This window comes from Varanus komodoensis, unplaced genomic scaffold, assembly GCF_004798865.1.
Source record: "Varanus komodoensis strain SLA01 unplaced genomic scaffold, ASM479886v1 scaffold28, whole genome shotgun sequence".
NCBI classification, from domain to species: Eukaryota; Metazoa; Chordata; class Lepidosauria; order Squamata; family Varanidae; genus Varanus; species Varanus komodoensis.
This window is the reverse complement of record NW_025335727.1, coordinates 766089-784467: the sequence shown is the minus strand read 5'-3', so window position 1 is coordinate 784467 and position 18379 is coordinate 766089. Positions and strand designations below refer to the sequence as shown.

The 18379-nt window shown below is 53.0% G+C and overlaps 2 protein-coding genes across 2 annotated transcripts; one reads left to right on the top strand and one right to left on the bottom strand.

Annotated features, from left to right (window-relative positions):
• Window positions 1-736: 736 nt before the first annotated feature.
• Window positions 737-5887, top strand: POLR2H (RNA polymerase II, I and III subunit H). The gene is made up of 5 exons (XM_044434642.1): window positions 737-891; window positions 1421-1504; window positions 2969-3062; window positions 3641-3724; window positions 5220-5887. Exons 1-5 carry the CDS (start codon window positions 819-821, stop codon window positions 5335-5337), a joined length of 453 nt encoding a protein of 150 aa, XP_044290577.1. The 5' UTR covers window positions 737-818; the 3' UTR covers window positions 5338-5887.
• A 171-nt stretch (window positions 5888-6058) lies between these two features.
• Window positions 6059-17329, bottom strand: THPO (thrombopoietin). Its single transcript, XM_044434394.1, has 8 exons — window positions 17237-17329; window positions 16471-16574; window positions 14183-14715; window positions 12454-12581; window positions 10578-10664; window positions 8940-9104; window positions 8124-8265; window positions 6059-6159 (listed from the first exon to the last, which is right to left on the bottom strand). The coding sequence occupies exons 3-8, from the start codon at window positions 14193-14195 to the stop codon at window positions 6059-6061; spliced, it is 636 nt and encodes a 211-aa protein (XP_044290329.1). The 5' UTR covers window positions 14196-14715; window positions 16471-16574; window positions 17237-17329.
• Window positions 17330-18379: the final 1050 nt, after the last annotated feature.

The window sequence follows — 18379 nt, the reverse complement described above, 5'->3', positions numbered from 1 at the left end:
TTCAAACACATCCATTTTCTTCCTGTGCTTTTCTTCACACCCACACATAGTGATGCTGAACAGCACCACGTCTGAGCCTTGGCCTCCAATGAAATGCCATTACCTGAGACCCTAGATCTTTTTCTAGCTCTTTCACGGCTTCCCTTCCAATTCTGAGCCTTCTTCTAATTCAGGCCTAACACAAGGCTCCCTTAGAATTGGCAGCTGAGCCAAAGTATGCAAGAGGCATCCTGTCCATGATATTGCGGATTGCTTCTAGTCATGAGGACTAGCAGCTATCGATATTCTTCTCCTCCATGTGTTTCCCCACTACCCTTTTAACGCGTAGCCATCACGACGCGTTAAAACTCTGTTCTCCCGCTCTGGATCACGTTATTGTTGCTATTATTATTTCAATTTAACAGTCGCCCCATGGCCGAAAGTCTCCCCCAAGGTTACAAACAGGTCGGGAATTCCCGCTTTCTCCCGAGCTTCGGAGGATGCCTCTGCGCATGCGCAATTCAGGGACGTTCTTCCCAGCATTGTCCTTCGCCTTATCCACGAGCGCATTGCCCGCCCTCTGCCCTAAGCTAACATGGTTACTTCCGCTTCAAGCGCTTTACGTCATCTGCAGGCGCCCGCGCCGGAAGCGAAGCGGGGCAGGGGGTGTAGGTTTGTGCACGCGGTAGCGCTTGCAGGCGGCTGTTCGTGCGGGCGGCGGGGGCCGGCTCGGCTCGGCTCGGCTCGGCTCGGCTCGGCTCCCGGGACCACCGTCCCTCTTCCGGCGCGGCTGCTGACCCCGTGGCCCTCCGCGCCGCGCCCGCTGTTCTTGCCCTGCCATGGCAGGCATTCTGTTCGAGGATATTTTCGACGTGAAGGACATCGACCCCGAGGGCAAGAAATTCGACAGGGGTGAGGAAGAGGGAAACCCTCCTTCTGCGCCTTCCTCCCCCCTCCTCGCCGGTGCCCCCGCCCGCTTGCTATATTTATTTATATTTATTTTATTTAAAACTTTTATATGCCGTCACCACATGCCTCGGCCTCTCGGGACGGCTCACAAACGTACAATTAAAACAATAAAACAATAACAAATTCCATAAAATTATACAAAAACAAAAAAGCGACTGTTAACGATAAAATATTAATTTTTAAAATAGCAATTAAATAAAAAGGTTTTAACCTGGTGCCGAAAAGAATATAAACTCTTGCCTTCCTCTCTCCAAGAACCCAAGGCGGCTTAACTAGTTCTCCTTTCCATTTTACTCTGAGCCAGGGATTGAATTAATACCCCCCATTTAAATCAAACTTCATTATTTTCTCTGGTTCCACATTCCTGCCTCTAGAGTGGCTTAGCATTCTAGCAGGAAAGGGATTTGCTTTCTCTCACTATTTTCCAATAAATGACACCCGACCCCTAATAATAGCAATTTGTCTCCTTCAGTTTCTCGGCTGCATTGTGAGAGCGAGTCTTTCAAGATGGATTTGATTCTTGATGTGAATGTACAGATCTATCCAGTTGATCTTGGTAAGTGGTCTTTGAGGATTTTGTTGTATCAGTTCCTACCTCTCTTTTTAAAATGCTGTTCAGATTTTTCTTCAGACTTCAACTGCCTAATTGGCAACATACAGATTTTGTTTTTCTCTGTGAGGAAGACATTAACTTGTACAAATACCACAGTATCTCAGGGCACCTGAAAACATCCTAATTGGCTGACCTCCAGTTGTTCCTATTGGAATTATTTACTGAACACTAAACTGTTGGTATTACCGCTTTTTTTAAAAAAAAGAAAAGTAGTTCAGTTTTGGATGCTAATTTCTTTGCCTGTTCTGCAAATTTTATCATAACTTCATGTGACATAAGAAAAGAATAAGCTGCTTAACCACTTAACCACTTTCTATTGTATTTCAATGTATTTTATTGTGTTGTAAGCCACCCCAAGGCTTCGGCAAGGGGCGGCATAGAAATGTTATAATAATAATAATAATAATAATAATAAAGTAACCCCATCAAGGCTCTTGCAAAGTGAGCTCTGGCCCACAAAGGTTTCCACTACAAAAATGTGTTAGTCCTTCAGGTTTCTTTGTTGTCTTTGCTGAAATTAATCTGCACACCATTCTTCTGCTTTAAAAATAGGCCAACAGACTGGCTCTAGTCACTTTAAAGACTTTGGTAAACTTAATGGAACATGACTATTTTTGATCAGAAATTACAATTTGAAACCACCAACTAAAATACTCAACTTTACTAAATAGGAGCGTGTCAAACTTCTGATGGTAAAACATCCCAATTTTCTGAATTTAAAATGCACAGGGAATTAAAAAGTGAGCTCTCAAAGCAGAGTTTCATGCAGAATGATCATGGGCAATCCTTAATAAGCTCTGAATATCATTCTAATATACCAGTCTCCATAACTAGATTAATTGATTGATTGAATTTATATACCACCCCAATAGCCCAGAGGACTCTCTGGGTGGTTTACAAACATTAAAACCCCACCAGTCCTAACCAAATTGGCTGCACCACGAATGAGTATAAAATAACATGGTTAAAATGAATTAAATAAAAATATACTATTAATATTAATTAACTTTAAAATATTGGTTAAATAAAAAGGTCTTGACCTGGCACCAAAAGGCATATAATGACAGTGCCAGGCGGACTTCTCCAGGGAGCGCATTCCATAGTCGGGGCGCCACCACAGAGAAGGCTCTCCTCCGAGCATATGCATTGTCCAGTTGAGCCACAAGATTTGCTTGGCTCCAGTTTTCACCTGATTGCCTCTTTGCACTGCTTCTCAAAGTCAGTTGCTACCTTCCCCATATGTCTTTCCAAATCACAGTGTCGTGCATTTGTTCTTCTACGTGTAACTCTAGTGTTGGTTTTGGTTTTCTAGCTGTGCCCATCCCTGACCGGTGGCTTGGGCCTTTGATGGCCGCCGGCCAGCTTAGTGAAGACTCACCTTACTGTTATTTCTCTCTCACATTCCAGGAGACAAATTCCGCCTAGTGATTGCCAGCACCTTGTATGAAGATGGGACCTTGGATGATGGGGAATATAACCCCACTGACGATCGACCATCCAGGTAATGGCAAGTTAGATCTGCTCCAGCAACGTGTTCCTCTCCAGCTTCTGCAAAGAGGGATTGACCACTCGCTTTGTGTGGTGTGTGTGCAGCTAGGATGCTCACCCAAGGCCAGTGTCTCAGGCATGGGGGGACGCCTGCCCAGGATCCACACCAGTCGGCATCTGCTGCTGACCGCACCTCCTGGAGTTGCTCCTGCTCTCCGCCTGGCCCACGCTTGCCCGAAACCTCAGTGCTGTCGAGAAGCAGATGCAGCAGAAGCTGTTGCTGATCTGCTCACAAGCCCATGGGAGCCATGCTGAGGAGGAGGAGGCTCAGTCGCAGTTAATGGCAAGGAGTCCATGGAGGATGCCCGGTTCTCTCCAGATCTTGTGGGCTGCAGCACCCTTGATTCCCAAGTGGCTGTCTAGCAGAAGAAACCTCAGTTAGCTTGTGCGATTGTTGCCCTCTTTAAATATCCATCCTCGTGGAGTATTTAAAAGTGTGAAAGTTGTCTTGAGACTAACCTCTGCAGAGTTGAGCTTCTGTGATCACAGACAGCCTCAGAGACATGCCTGAGCTATCTTTTCCCTCCGCAGGGCTGACCAGTTTGAGTACGTGATGTATGGGAAGGTGTACAGGATAGAAGGAGATGAGACATCCACGGAAGCTGCCACACGCCTGTAAGTGTCCCGTTCTTTCTGGGATCCCTGGTTTCAGCTGATCAGCATAGCTCAAAAAGGGCTGGTCAAAAACAGGGCGGTATTTAACGCTACATGCAACAGGCTTTCTGATAGTGGAACAGCTTGCCTTACGGAGAGGCTGTAACTGAAAGGCATAACATGAGGGGATCTGGAAGGTGGTGGTAAGATTTTCCCTATATCAGAGATTGGCTGCTCCAGATGCTATTCCCTGCAACTCCCTAGCTGTTATACCTAGTAGTAGAGGTAAGTCGCCCACCCCTGTGTAAAATACTAAAATGTTTGATTATCAACTCACTCAAACTTTTCCCCTGGCTTATTCCTGCAAGAACTGTTGCCAGTAGGAGCAGTGGGTAAAATTCGGGCAGCCACAAGCCTGTTGTAGCTACTTGAAGAGGCTGTGTAAGCCAAGTTCTGTTCCCACTTGGCCATGTGGCCACCTGAGTGGCTTTGGGCCGGTCACCAGCTCTCAGCCTAACCCACTTCACAGGGTTGTGGTGAGGATAAAATCGGAGGGGGAGCACAGAAGCCACCTGGGTTCCTTGCAGGAGGAAAAAGCAGGCTATAACTGTAGTGGATAAATACAGTGCAAAATAATAGAGAGGATGGGCACCCAGCTTCAGATCCTGCACCTCTGCTGAAGGCTGAGCGTGGAAGCAGGATGCCTTTCCCCTGCTCAGACGGTCACCTACTTCTTCTCGCCCGCTAGTTAATTTTCTGCGGGAAATGTGGGTAGAGGCCTTGGCTGCAAGGATGTGGGGAAAGTGTATGCCTCGCCTCCCTGAGATATGCCTTGCTGAACGTCCTCTGCTCTCCGTGTCTCTTGGGCATGGCAAGAGTGCTGGCTTTTCACCAAGAAGGTCCATTCCCAGGCAACCCCTGCAGTGAAAGCCAGCCAGCCGTCCCCAGCCAGGTGTCCTCCAGATCCTTTAGACTCTCAGCATGCCGACAAGGATTGATGGGAGCTGAAGCCTGGGACCTTTGTAGGGAGCCTTCCTTCTTCCCAAGCCTTCTTTGAAAGAGATTAGCAGGGTGGTTCCCTGGAGGAGGGCCTTCTCTGCGGTGGCCCCCCGATTGTGGAATATGCTCCCCAGAGAGATTTGCCAGGCATCAACACTTCTTTCTTTTTGGCGCCAGGCGAAAACCTTTTTATGTTCCCGTTATTGTAATGTTTGATCGGTTTTAATGTAGTTTTATATGATCGAATTACTGGTTGCTGTGCCATTTTATTTGCCATTTTGTCTGTTGCTTGTTGTAAACCGTTCCGAGACACCAGTGGATGGATGGATGGATGGATGGATGGATGGATGGATGGATGGATGGATGGATGTGTGTGTAAATAAATAAGGAGGAAGGCTGGAATAAGCCGGATTGAGGGCCCACGGCGGCATCACACACTGGGCCTTGTGGGGAGCTTCTGCCCACACCGATGCGAAAGGCTCTTGTCCTCTCTCACCCTTCTCTGCCCTTCCCGCAGCTCTGCCTATGTGTCCTACGGTGGCTTGCTCATGAGGCTCCAGGGAGACGCAAACAACCTGCATGGCTTCGAAGTGGATTCCCGAGTCTACCTTCTCATGAAGAAGCTGGCCTTCTAGCCTCCCAGGGGCCTTGCATGGCTGGAGGCTGTGGTTGTGGCTTGGACTCAGTGGGGGGCTGCCCCCCCGCCCGAGTGGAGGATTGCCGGCAGCTCTGGCGGGTCCCCCGCTCCCTCCATGTGCCCCCACCCGGTCACTAGCAGACTTGCAGGCACGGGTGAGGAGCATTGAAATGCATCAGTGCCGTGAACTAGCAGGCACCCAGGGCATCTCCTGCCAACGTTGAAGGAACTGAGTGTTGGACTCTTGACTATCTGGTTAGCTATCCCTGGTTCCCTGAGAACCAGTGTTGCTGTTTCAGGTCTGGAAGAGATGCTTCCTTTGCCATTCTCGGCAATGACACAGGGCAGGGGTGAAGGACCGGTATCCCTGAGGCTGTGCTAGAGTGCAGTTCCCATCATCCATGAATGTTGGCCGTACTGGCTGGGCCTGATGGGAATGGTAGATCAGCAACATCTGGAAGGCCACTGGTTTCTTTGCCCTCTGGCCTTGGCATACACTCTCCATTCAATTTTGGTTTATTACGTTCATTAAAGTCTAGCTTTTCGTATTTGGCTGTACTTCCACCTAGAATAATCTCTTGCATCCTACACTGGAAATGCAGTGGCACAGGGATTAAGTGGCTTGAAGATGGTGCCACTAAGAATGCACATTTTTCAGACTGAATTGAAATATCCATGCACACCCCTTATCAGTGCAAATAGATGAGATTTGACTATTTCTAACATGTTTTCTTCAGGAGATGGATGTTCTCTTCATCCACTGCAAACCCCACCACCACCTTGCCCAGTTTCATCGCAAACGGGAGGAGTTTTGGCTCTCCTGGGCAAAAGGATCACGAGTGGACACACCTGAGGGCAAAAGTGCGAGGCAAGGCCCTGCTTTGCACAGAACGATAACCCACTGGTTTGATTAACCCCTGAGTTACTGCATTTCCCAGCCATGATTTGGCCGCCAAGTGACAAAGGAAACTGTTGGGTGTTCGGCCGATTCCTAGGTTGTTAACTTTCTGTCCCGTGTATATCAAATGCCTTTGCAGCTCTGGACAAACGGATGGAGTTTTTGGACCTCTGACCTAGTGAAAGAACCCACATGTCTGTCTGTATACTTAAGGACAGCCCAGGGGTGACAGCTGGTTGGGGATTGCACTGAGTCATGCAAACCTGGCTACTGGGGGTTATTTGAGAGTTAAACAACCCCTCCATTAAACCCATTAAACCAACGGGGCTTTGACAGAGCTCTGGCCACCCAGAGAGGGGCCTGTTGTGGTGAGCTGGAGATGGAAGAAATGGTGGCACCTTCCTCACAGCCTTTCTGGCTTTCCTGTTCCGCATTTGGCCTTGCCCGCTGCTGCCAGGCAGTCCACCAAAGGTGGTGCCCAAGAGGATGTAGCCCTCAGCTCGAGAAGCCTTCTGTACGTGCACAGAATCACTGCATGCCCTCAGTGCAGCATAATCGCCTTCCAATCGCAAGAGCAGAGAAGCCCCGCGATGCTTTCACAGGAGGGCTGTGGCGTGTGCACAATTTCTCTGTCCTGTTTTGCTCTCATCCCAAAAATGCAATGGGAGGCAGACAAAATACGCAGTTCTTTATTGCAGTAAATGATAGGCAGAAAGCCTTCCTTCGCTTTCTCCCGCTCGAGGCCTGCAGCAGCCAGGGCCAGTCCAGTCTCGCGACACACCGAGAGCGGCCTCGGGCCGATGCCTCGCCACAAGTGGAGCCAGCGGTCTTTTGCTGTCCCTCGCAGGAAAGCGGATGTAACTACGCCGCAAGAGGGGAGGGAGTTTACTTTGCCTCCGGATGCTTCCTGCCACGGCTGTGCAATCCATTCATTCTGGCTGACTGCCAGCTCCAGGCCAGGCCTGCCACATCCTCGGGCAAGATGTCATGACGTGGGACCACAACTGCACTCGAGGCAGATTCGTTTGGTACAGAAAGAATGGGTTGAAAACAGTGATTTTGCTGCTTGGCTCGCAAGGCCATTCCCATACTCAAGCGTGTCTTTTAGAGTCGGTTCAGCAAAGTTGCTTCCACCTCCAGGCGGGTGCGGCTGGAATTCGCAGGGGCTCTGCAGTGAAAGATTGGCATGGCACGGCCCCCATGCGGTCAGGTCATTGAAAAATGCTTCCGCTCGGGTGTTACGTTCAAATAGTTGCAGCTTGCGACCCCTACAGAAAATGAAGGGGTTGACGGGTATGATCCCTGCCCAGGCCCAGAATTTCCCCTTGGTGGCTCTTCGTGATTCGGCGGCTGGTGGGTGCAATCAGCCCCTTCTGCTTCCTCGCTCGCAGAGTGATGCAGAGTAGAATCCAACGTGGCCTGCGGGAAATAAAAGTTCTAACGTCTGTAACCAGAGTGCTGACAGTGCACATTTCCTCCACTGTTTGCACTGAGTGCATTGAAGCTGCTAAACCATCAGACAGACGCCAGCCAAGCAAGACACCGAGCAGCTGAGAGCGTCGCCAGGCTTGCTCAGCTCCAGAACCCATTTCTGTTTGTGTGTTTTTTGCAGGAAGCTAAAGCAAGCTTAAATTTCAGCAAGGAAGGCTCAGGCCTCGCTGAAGGCGGAACACGGCCTCTTTCTGCTCCGGTGTTCTGAGCACATGCCTCCCGCTCCAAGGGTTCCATCGCCCTGCCCTTCCACAGCCGGCTGCCAGGGGCCCGCCATCCCCTTCGGCCCTTCCTGGGGCAAGCAGCCCACCAGGTCTTTCACTGCCCCCACGAAATGGCCAAGCTGGAAGGACGCTGAGCTGGGCGGGGAGCGCCAGGCCAACTCCGATCTTCACCGCAAGAGTCGCTCTGCAAGTCAGCAAAGAGGAGGTGCAGTTTTCCTCGGACAAGTTGTTTGTAGGTCTCAAAGATGGTCCGAAGGTTTCTCTCTGGAATTAATTGGGGCGCTTCCTCCAGCGGCCCGTTTGCAACCTGTTCCTAGAGTGAGAGAAGACACAAGGCTGCGTACCTGCGAGGCCTGAAATCCACTGCCAATCCCTAAGTGAGGACTCGAGAGATGTCGGGGGGGGGGGGGGGTCTGAAGTGGCGCCAGGCTGAGGCCACACACAACTATTTCGAAGAAAATCTTGGCTTCCTCTGCAAATTCCTGGAAAACTCTTTTCTAGGCCATAGAACCAACTCACCTTGTCAGTTTCACTATCAACTGTTTCCGGACCCCGTTTGCAGTGCCAAAAAGGAACACCTTTGAGTCCAAGGCCAAATTCAGTTTTGGAAAGCTCTTGGACCACATTCCAACATTTTCCAAAAGTATGGAGAAATTCCAGTATGGCACAGCTTTTAAGTTCTTCCTCCCGGTAGCTAAGTATTGGGGAGGCCTTTCAGCCTTTTGGAATTGGGAAAATAGGGGAAACTGCCCACCCATCAGTATTGGAGGAAAGGAGTGTGGCCTTCTGGGAAACCTCCAAGCGGCGGAAGTTAGGTCTTTGCAGACATGCAGAAAGGTGGGCAGGAAGCTGTGTATCTGCATAATCCTTCTGGCCACGTGCTGAGCAAGGTAGCAAGCAGAGGCCTGCCTGTCTTGATGGGCTGTGGGGGTGGGTGGGTAGCGTCCTCCATCCCAAAGCAGTGCCAGAAGCCCCACCGTCCCTCACCTGCCCCCCAAAGCTTTGTAGGTGCAGAGCAAAGGTGCTGGCTTTCTCGTAAAGCCGCTGCAGAAGCAGAGAGACGCATCCCTGCCCCAGCTCTCGTTGGGCGGCGGCTGCACTGTCCACCAGCGTTCCCAGGTCACGCAGTATCTCCTGCACTTTGGCCTGAGTCTGAAAGAAAAAGAGCCAGCCATTTATAACTTCAGTATTCTTTATACTCAGGGCCCAGAGCCTGGGGGCCAAATTCAACCCTCTTGCGTTTCAGGATAGCCAGCTTTCCCATCCCTGCTGCCGCTTAGCAATTCTCTAGTCTTTGTGCAGTTTTTCCCCCATTCTAAATGGCTGAAATGCCTCTCTCTGGATTAGTCACTGGCGGTGGCCAGCTTCAGACAACACGGGAAACCACATTCAAGGTTTGAGTACGAGCTGAGTTCAAGCTTTCGGTCAAATGTGGATTATTGCATTGTCTGAACTAGTGATGCAAAGATCCGCCCAGAATCCAGCTCTCTGGTGCTTGCCGGACTTCTGGGTCTTGGCCTAGGAAGCGAGCTGAGCTGAGCCACGTCTGCAGACGCTCCAGAACAAGACAAGCCGCTCTGCACTGCATTGCTCTGCTGCTGAGTACACGACCCCCATGCACAGACCCCGCCGTCGCTTTGGGGGGGTGTGCACCTAGCTCCCTTGTGCACCTAGCATTTGCACAGAGACGTTCTTTCATCACCCACTTGTGGCACCCACAGGTGCGTGCGTGCATGCAGGCACTGCCACGATAAAGCGCGATAAAGGTCCCATTTACAGCGTGAGCATTTCCCTCTGGTCACTAGGTGCTAGCCAAGATGTCCTGCAAATCCAACAAGCATGTGGCACACAGGCAGAGTGTGTGTGCGTGTGTGTGTGCACATGTGCAAAGCACTCTTGCTAGTTATATATGTGCAATGTAAAACACAAGTGTTAGAGTCACTTCCTGCTAGATCAGGGGTCCTCAAACTTTTTGTATAGGGGGCCAGTTGAAAGGTGCCAGCGATGGGCGTGAGCCGCCAAGGTGGTGTGGGCAGGGGGCGCGGGGTGGGAAGCGCATGCACACGAAAGGCAGGGGCATGCATGCGCAGAGATAATTTTCTCCCAATGAATCCAGAAAGATCTCCTGGGGCCAGCTTGCTCACAAGGAGATCATTTTGGACTTGGTCAGAGAAAAGGATCTTCTGGCAAGGCGCTGGCTTGCTCACCAGGAGAGCCTTTCTCCGAGCGAGTCCAAAACGATCTCCTTGCGAGCAAACTGGCACCTTGCCACATGCGTGCACATGCGTGGCGAGCTATGGCGGGCCAGATCCAGCCCACGGGCCGTAGTTTGAGGACCCATGTGCTAGATACACATGCAAACACTCAGCATAAGTGGGACTTACAGCAGAGAGAAAGGGTTGAAGTCCTAGAAGCTGAGCTGAGAAAATCCGACCCCCAACCTGGATCTCTCACCCATCACTGGTCTGAACCCGGCCACACTAAACACAATCGGCCGCCTTTCAACAGCCGTGTTCAGTGACGATTCCAATCACACGTGGGCCGAGCAGGGGGAGGTGCGGAGCCCCGCCAACACGCCCGGGCCCAACCCTCCGGCTGCTGGGCTCGCCATCCTTACAAACTCACTGTCTTCTGCCTCCAGTCTCCGAGGTTGACTCCCACCAGGGCTAGGAGCACGGGCTGCCGGAGCAAGGGAAGCGCCTCGCAGTGGCTCTGCAGAGAGAGGACAGAGGGCAGGGGAGAAGCAGGGAGGGCGGGTTGGGTGTAGCCTCTGCCAGGCAGCCTAAACTGACGGGTCAATGCAACCGTCCGTATGAGTGCCTCAGCGGCTCCCTCTCTGGAATGAGAGGCAAAGCGACCCACTTCTGTGAAAGCTGAAACATCTGGTGGCCACCTGGGGGCAAACAGATTGAGGGCCCAGTCCTGTGCATGTTACACAGAAGAAAGCCCTCCGTTCAGGGGAGACTGCAGCCAAAGAGCACCATGGAGCAGAACTCCCGAGCTGTAGTCTGGCGTTCGGATGACTATGCAGCACTGGCAGCTTAGCACACTGGGAAAATGGGCATCGAGCACCCCTTTCAGGAATGCCCTCTTTGTTGGAGGAGAGGAGGAAAGGGACGCCCCCACTGATCCCTGCTGGAACACCCCCCCCCACACACAGCTCTTTGCACATTCTCAGCCGGGGGAAGAACAGACTCTGCTGCACAACTTTTCTGGTTATGCGTGAAAGCAAGTCCGGCCCAGCCTGGCTGGTCAGCTCCCACAGCTGCTAAGTGCGAGAGCTGCTATTTTAAATTCACACAATGCTCTTGATGCAGCGCTGCTCCAAGGCATCCTGGGAAATGCAACTGGCCCATCGGACCCAGCCACAAAACTGGAGGCGGCCCCAGCCGGCACGTGGCCAGGGGCTTCCTCAGGCCCTAAGCTGGCCCTGCGACAGACACTGAGTAGAAGCTTCCCCTGTGATGCACCTACAGATCAGCCCTCCCTCATCGGTGCCATCCAGGTGCGTTGGACTGCAAGTCTCATCCTTCCTGGCCAACGTGGCACATGGGGAAGACATGCAAGCTGCTTTTGCTTGATGTCCTTTGATGGGGTTCTTCCTTCACCCTGGCTGTTTAAATAGCGGGGGGTGGGGGTGGCACGGCAGCTCGGATTCCTAGGGAAAACTGGGCGGCTGCATTCCAGCAGGCCAAAGGACTTCTCCTCGAGCTCAGCTCGCCGGACAGCCCTGTGGGGTTCGGTGGCCAGGTAGCCAATGGAGCCGCAGGCGTGCCGTGACAACTGAATTGGGAGAGGTCACCAGCTGCTGCTTGCTGGGAGAAGGCTGCATTTTTAATATACTTATTGATTGATTATTTATTTTTATCACGTCCTTTGTATCCCATCTCAGATACAAAGCCAAACCAAGTGGCAGCATACAATGAAATATAAGGCAATAAAACCCAAGGTTAACATCATCGTTGAGACTTAACATGCAGGGAGAATAAAAAGGGTTTGGCCTGGTGCCAGTATGAGTGAAGTGTCAGCACCAGGCCCACCTCTCTGGGAAACGGGTTCCAAACCTGGGTCACCACCACAGAGAAGGCCCTTCCCCAGGTAGCTGGACGCTCTTCAAAACAGGGCACTGTACTATCGCCACCAGCCTGCTAGATGTGTTGGACTTTGACTCCCATCATCCCCAGCCAGCAGACAATTCTGCTCCATGACAAAAAGCTTAGGCCAGCCTTCCCTGTGCTGGCTGGGGAGGACTGTACACCGGGCAGGCTGGGGAAGGCGAGTCGGGACAGCCCTGTGTTGGATGAGGTGTAGCCGGAGGGTGTTCCGGCAGAGATCGGGGCATGAGACGAAGCACATCGGCCTCCTCAATCGTGCTCCCGCTCGCTTCACAACAGTCCCAAGGCCAGCCACTGAGCTTTGCGGCCAGGCAGGAGCTGGCGCATCCGTCCAGAGAGTCAAGCCAGCCCGAACTACTCAGACAAAGCGCGCCGAAGCCGCTTACCACCTGTTCCGCCATTTCCACGGCTTCGCTGATGTATTTCTGGATCACCCGCCTGTCGCACAGCATCCGCGTGGGAATCGTCCGGGACTGTTTCATGTGGAGCAGGAGCAGAGTGAGAAGCAGCAGACCTGGAGCAGGGGAGACCAAGGGACAGGCGGGGGAGCCCCAAGTTTGCCACCCCTTCCCCCTTCAGGAGGCAGCTGGGAGCCCCTCCGACCGGTGGCCAGGTGCAGCTGCGCCTTGAAAGAATAAAATTGCAGGCAGCATCCGGTGAGGCAGAGAGGGAAGGGCCCCGGAAATTATCAGGATCCTTGCAGGGCAGGCAGGTGGGCGAATTTAACTCTTGACCTCCTGCAATGCACTCCCGGCACCTGGGCTCTTGTCCTGCTTGTGGATTTTCCAACCTTATTTTCCAGTCCATGAGTCCTAGATCTGGTTTGGTGCAGTCCTTCTTACATTCTCAAGGTACCAACAGGGGATTTCCTTGTCCTCCCCACCCTAAAAACGCCCCCTTCCTTAGAGGTTCCTAGGTGCTGCAGTGGGGGGGGGGTTAAATCCCCAGTCCCATTCTGGTGATTGTTGCCCCCCCCACACACACACACACACACACCCACCCACCCACACACCTAACCTCCCAGCTTAATCTAATGACAAGCTGAGTGCAAACACCCATTTAAGGACAAGTTTTGTTTTAACCTGGCTCAAGCGCAGCCTTCCCCCAACTTGGTGCCCTCTGCATGGACTGGACTACAACTTCCATCAGCCCAGTCAGCAGATAAACCCCAAGGAGGTAGGGGAGGCAGCACCTCCAGAAACATTTAAAATGTTTAGTCCTGGAACTTGTGGAATAGTAAACTATTTTTCAGAGTAGGTTACTCTGCAGTATGCGACTTCTTATTCTTTCCCCAAGACTTTTTTTTTTTGTTCCATTAGGAAAAAGTGCTTCAGAGCATGTGCAAAGTGCACTTGGTCAGCACTGAGAAACCATAACAGTGCCCAAAGGCTGCTGGTCGGGGAAGGGGGACTTCGGCCGGGGAATTCTTGTTGTGGGAACAAAATTCTGCTGTGCCATTAACTGAGAACAGCACTGAAGAGAAGGCTGCTGCTTTGCTCATGAGGCACTCTGTACATGCCGGCTCACAAGTTGCCCCACTGACTTCGATGGGACTGATTCCCAGGGAGGTGCCTATAGGATTGCAGCCTAAAGCATCTATGGATGTTCAGCACATGGCACATCGCACCCTGAACATGCTGTTGTCTCTCCGTCAGGGACATCCAAATTAGAAACTGAAACTGGTTTCAAACTTCGGTAGTAGCCGTGGCTTCATTCCAGTCTGGGGTGACGTCGTTGCCAGTCCCCTTTCCAAAAGCCCACGCGGGGTCTGGACTGGAAGCAGACCCTGGGCTTCAGTGCCGGCCCGTGTGCCTGGCCCGTGCTGTGCCCTCTCGGGAATTCCCAGACGAGACGTGACCCGTGCCGGGCAGTTTTCCGCCTCCGTGCACCAAAGCCAGACGGCTTGCTCCAGCCCATCTGCAGCGTGCCTGTGCCTCTCTCGGCCACCGCGCAGCATCCCACACACCTCTGGGCCTCGGGGAGGCACTTCCAGGTGACCGGGGAGTGACTGGCCCCCAAACCAGCCCGCCCCTTGAAAACCTGGGCGCCCTGCCCGCGTCTCCCCTGCGTGCCTGCAGGCATGTGGGCGGGCCTCCCTCCACGAGCCGCACTCACGGTTCAGCTCCATGCCCAGCTGGCCCTCGGATCACCACCGCATTTTCCTGCTGGGAGACAGCAGCTGCTCCTCTCAGGCTCCCGGTGGGCTTCCATGGGAAGCGGCTGGCGTGCTGCTGAGGCGGGACCCGGGGTGCTCCGAGAGGGACGCGGGCCGAGGGGACCTGCGGGCTCGGCACGGCTCCCTGCGTCCTCCGCCGTCCCCCACACCAGCGCTGCCGGCTTCCTGTTGTGTTGCTGCTGCTGCTGACCTTTGGGCCAAGGCACTCGAGCCTCCGCGAGGGCTTCCTGTGGCCAGACGTTTCCTCCTTGGCTCCGGCTGGTGGACGAGGCAGGCGCCGGGACAACGCTGCGTCGGCCTGCGCCGGCTTGCCCTGGCTATGCGAAGGGGCGTGGTGGCCACCGGGGCTGCTGCACCTGCTCCCCGGTTCCCCGAAATCCCCGTGCCTGGGACGGAGCTGCTTGCTTGTGTCTTCCCCGAGGCCAGGCTAGGGCCGCTCTCCTCCAGCTCGGAACTGCCTGTTGCAAAAGGCCTAGAGGGAGGCGGGAGGCGAAAGCACCTTGAGATGCCCCGCTGGAGATGCGCAGGCACCTCCTCCAGGAACCTCGTTCCTCCCGGTCTCTCCCGGGCCGGTGCACCTTCCTCAAATCTCGACAACTACGTCCCCCAAAGAGCCATGATGGTGTTAAGAAGCAAGTTACGACCCCATTGCGAGAGCGACAGCTTCGTAACTCAGACTGGGAAACGGTTGTTGGGCCCGAGACCAGAGGGCAAAATCTGGCTTCCTGAAGCCCACAGCTGGCTACCTAATGTTCCCCCGAGAGGCCCACGTTGACTTCCCTCTCCCTGCTCATGTGGAGTTTTCCCCACCACCCGAATGCAGCCAGCCCCAGGTGTCACTGAACCCGAGTCCGGCACTCAGGCGGCAAGAAGCCTGCCAGGCTGCATAATCCATGGCACGGTCCATTCCTATATGATCCATCTCCCTTCAGGAAATCCCCAAAGATTTGAGGCGTGGGGATGCAAGCTGCCAGGTGTTTGGTGATAGGTGGCCCTCGGTTGACCACTCACAGGTTGCAGAGGCCTTTCCTATGCCTGGCCGTGGAGGTGCGCAAAGCAAAGCTTAAATCCGTGAAGGAACTGTAGGTTTGCTTGCCGCTAGCAGCTAAGGCTTTGCAATGCTTGTGTCCTTCGGTCCTGCAAAGTACTTTATTTTGAGATAGCCCAAAGAATCTCGGCTCTTGCGATTCTTGCACTAGTTGTTGGCAATACTGCAGAAATAAAAGCATGGTGGGGGGATGAGATTTCAAAACTGGTGCCTCCCCTCCAGCACTTTACGAGAAAGGAGCTTCTCTGGGTCCCAATTGCATCCCACTTTGACGCCTCTGTCAAATGCAGGATTTGGGGGTCATTTGTGGCAAACGAAGCATCCCAGCTGAGTCAGACTGAACCAATCCTGATGGTATCAACTAAAGGACTCGGAGAAGGTCTGGCTGAAGCTTAGATGCTTCAGGAAGTGATGGCAGTTCCACTCCAGAGTCACTCCTGGATGCTGCCCTGACTAACTAGATTGGGGTGTCAAACCTCTTTCAGCCTGTGGTCTGAATTCAATTTCAGGACAGCTCGCAGGGGCCAGATTTCCGTGATGCACAGATCCAAAAGCAAGTGGTCAGGTCAAAATCCCTGCATGTTTTTGCCTTAAGCTTTTACCTCCAGTAACTAACCTTTCAGATAGGTATTTCCACTAGAGCAGTGCCAAATTGCGGAAGGATTGAGGCCTCTGAATTGTGGCGCTGGAGGAGACTCCTGCGAGTCCCTTGGACTGCAAGGATATCAAACCAGTCAGTCCTAGAGGAGATCAACCCTGACTGCTCTTTAGAAGGCCAGATCCTGAAGATGAAACTCAGATACTTTGGCCACCTAATGAGAAGGAAGGACTCCCTGGAGAAGAGCCTAATGTTGGGAACAATTGAGGGCAAAAGAAGACGGGGACAGCAGAGGATGAGGTGGCTGGATGGAGTCACTGAGGCAGTTGGTGTGAGTTTAGGTGGACTCCAGGGGATGGTGGAGGACAGGAGGGCCTGGAGGAATGTTGCCCATGGGGTCACAAAGGGTCGGACACAACTTTGTAACTAGCAAGCAAGCAAGTGCCAAATTCCACAGTATTTTCTACCTCTTTCGTTCAATTTACTAGCAGAGAAATTGCTTTGAAAAGAAGTTTGAAGCAGAAGAAAGTTCAGAGAAGCTCCCACGGTTGTCTCCAGGGTTCTTGTGCTTGCTTGCTTACCTTGCTTATGAGGTGGCTACAGAATGTGGACGGGTGTCCTGTCTGTCATCGTACAGTCCTCTCTTGACACCTGCACTAGAGATGAGATGGATCCAGAATCACCCCTGATAGGAGACAAGAGAGACTTTGAGACCCCAGAAGCTTCTCTTGCAGTTTGATAAATTGTTGTTGCCCTGGTGCAAACTACTTGGAATATTATTTCATAATCCATTAGAATAAATCACTATCGTTGCTACATTGAAGAACACAAGGAGGCTAACAAGCGTCTCCACTCCATCCTGTCCTCACAACACCCACCCTGTGAGGTAGGCTAGGCTGAGAAGCAGTGACTGGCCCAAAGCCACGCAGTGACTGGCTGCACGGCTGAGTGGGGACTCGAACTCGGATCTCCCAAGCCCAGGCCAACACTGTGTCGCACTGGCTCTCCCTCTCTCAAAAACACCTCCATAAAAGTCCCACTCCCAATCCCTCATGTCTCTGGGTAGGGCAGGAAAACCCGCAGGTGGTGACTTTCACACATACCCACCGCTCTGCGCATGCTGGCTTGTGCTGGCACTCATGCGCGCCCTTTAGCTCTCTTGCCTCAGCCTGCCCGTGTCCCCCATCAGGCCCGCGCTCCATGCCAGGGGTCTGCCCCTTTCCGGAACTGCCTGTTTGACAAGCTGAGCAAACAAAGCCCATTGCCCGGCTGACACGGTCTCCCGGAATACGCGGCACTCCCTTTTCCCGGCTAGCTGGCCCGAATCCAGGCCTGCAGATCCCTTACCTGGCGAGCTGGGGAATGCCTGGCTGCTCCACGGTCGGACGGTGTGGCAACTGAGAGCTGGGCGAGGAGGATGCCTGGAGAAGCCCTGCCGCAGGAGCACCGGGGGCGGAGAAAGGCAGCGGAGGTCGACGACCCGGTGCCGCTTCCACCAGAGCTGCCCAAACGCTCCTATGCAAACAGTGCTCCTGCAGCCAGCCCCTGCTCGGCTCGGCACGGGACGGGACAGGACGCACGTCTCCCGGGAGGAGGGGACGTCATCCCACGCCTTTGGACCAGCGGCCGATCTGACCTGGCACGCACTCTGCGCGCACCCTGGCAAGCTCACACAGAGGGCTTGAGTGAAGGAGGGCCCACCTGGCCGCGTCCCCCAGCATCTGGAGGACACATGGGGAGCCAGTGCAGTGTGTGTGTGGGGGGGGGGGCATCAGACCAGGGATCTCGGTTCTGGTCCCCACCTGACCATGAAGATCCCTGGGTGGCTTCGGGCCAGTCCCAGAGACAGCACGAACTGCCTCACAGGGGGTGTTGTGAGGATAAAATGGCTGCGGAAGCTGCCTCGGGTTCCTCACAAGCGGGGGGAGGTGGGCTAGAAGAGCAGTGGCTTCCTCATAATCTTCTGCTGCTTGGTCTTGACTAAAATGTCTTCAAGAGGAAGAGGAAGAGGAAGAGGAAGAGGAAGACTTCTGTTGTGCCAGAAACAGGCAAGCTATTACGGCTTGTTGCCTTTGATGGCTGCCTCCTCTTCCATGAATTTGTTCAACCCCCTTTAAAAGCCACGCCGTCACTACTTATTTATTTATTTATTTATTAAAACATTTCTATGCCGCCCCATTCGCCGAAGCCTCGGGGCGGCTCACAACATAAAATTAAAATACAAGAACTAACAATATAAAATAAGTCACCCTGGCCAGATAAAATAAGCAAATAATATTAACAATTAAAATGACACTTAAATAAAAAGGTCTTCGCCTGGCGCTGAAAAACAAATAACGACGGCGCCAGGCGGACCTCTCTGGGGAGCGCATTCCATAGATTGGGCGCCACCGCAGAGAAAGCCCTCCTCCGAGTACCCACCCTCCTAATTTCTTTCACGGAGGGTTCCCGGAGAAGGGCCTTTCCTGCAGATCTCAGGGGGCCGGTGGG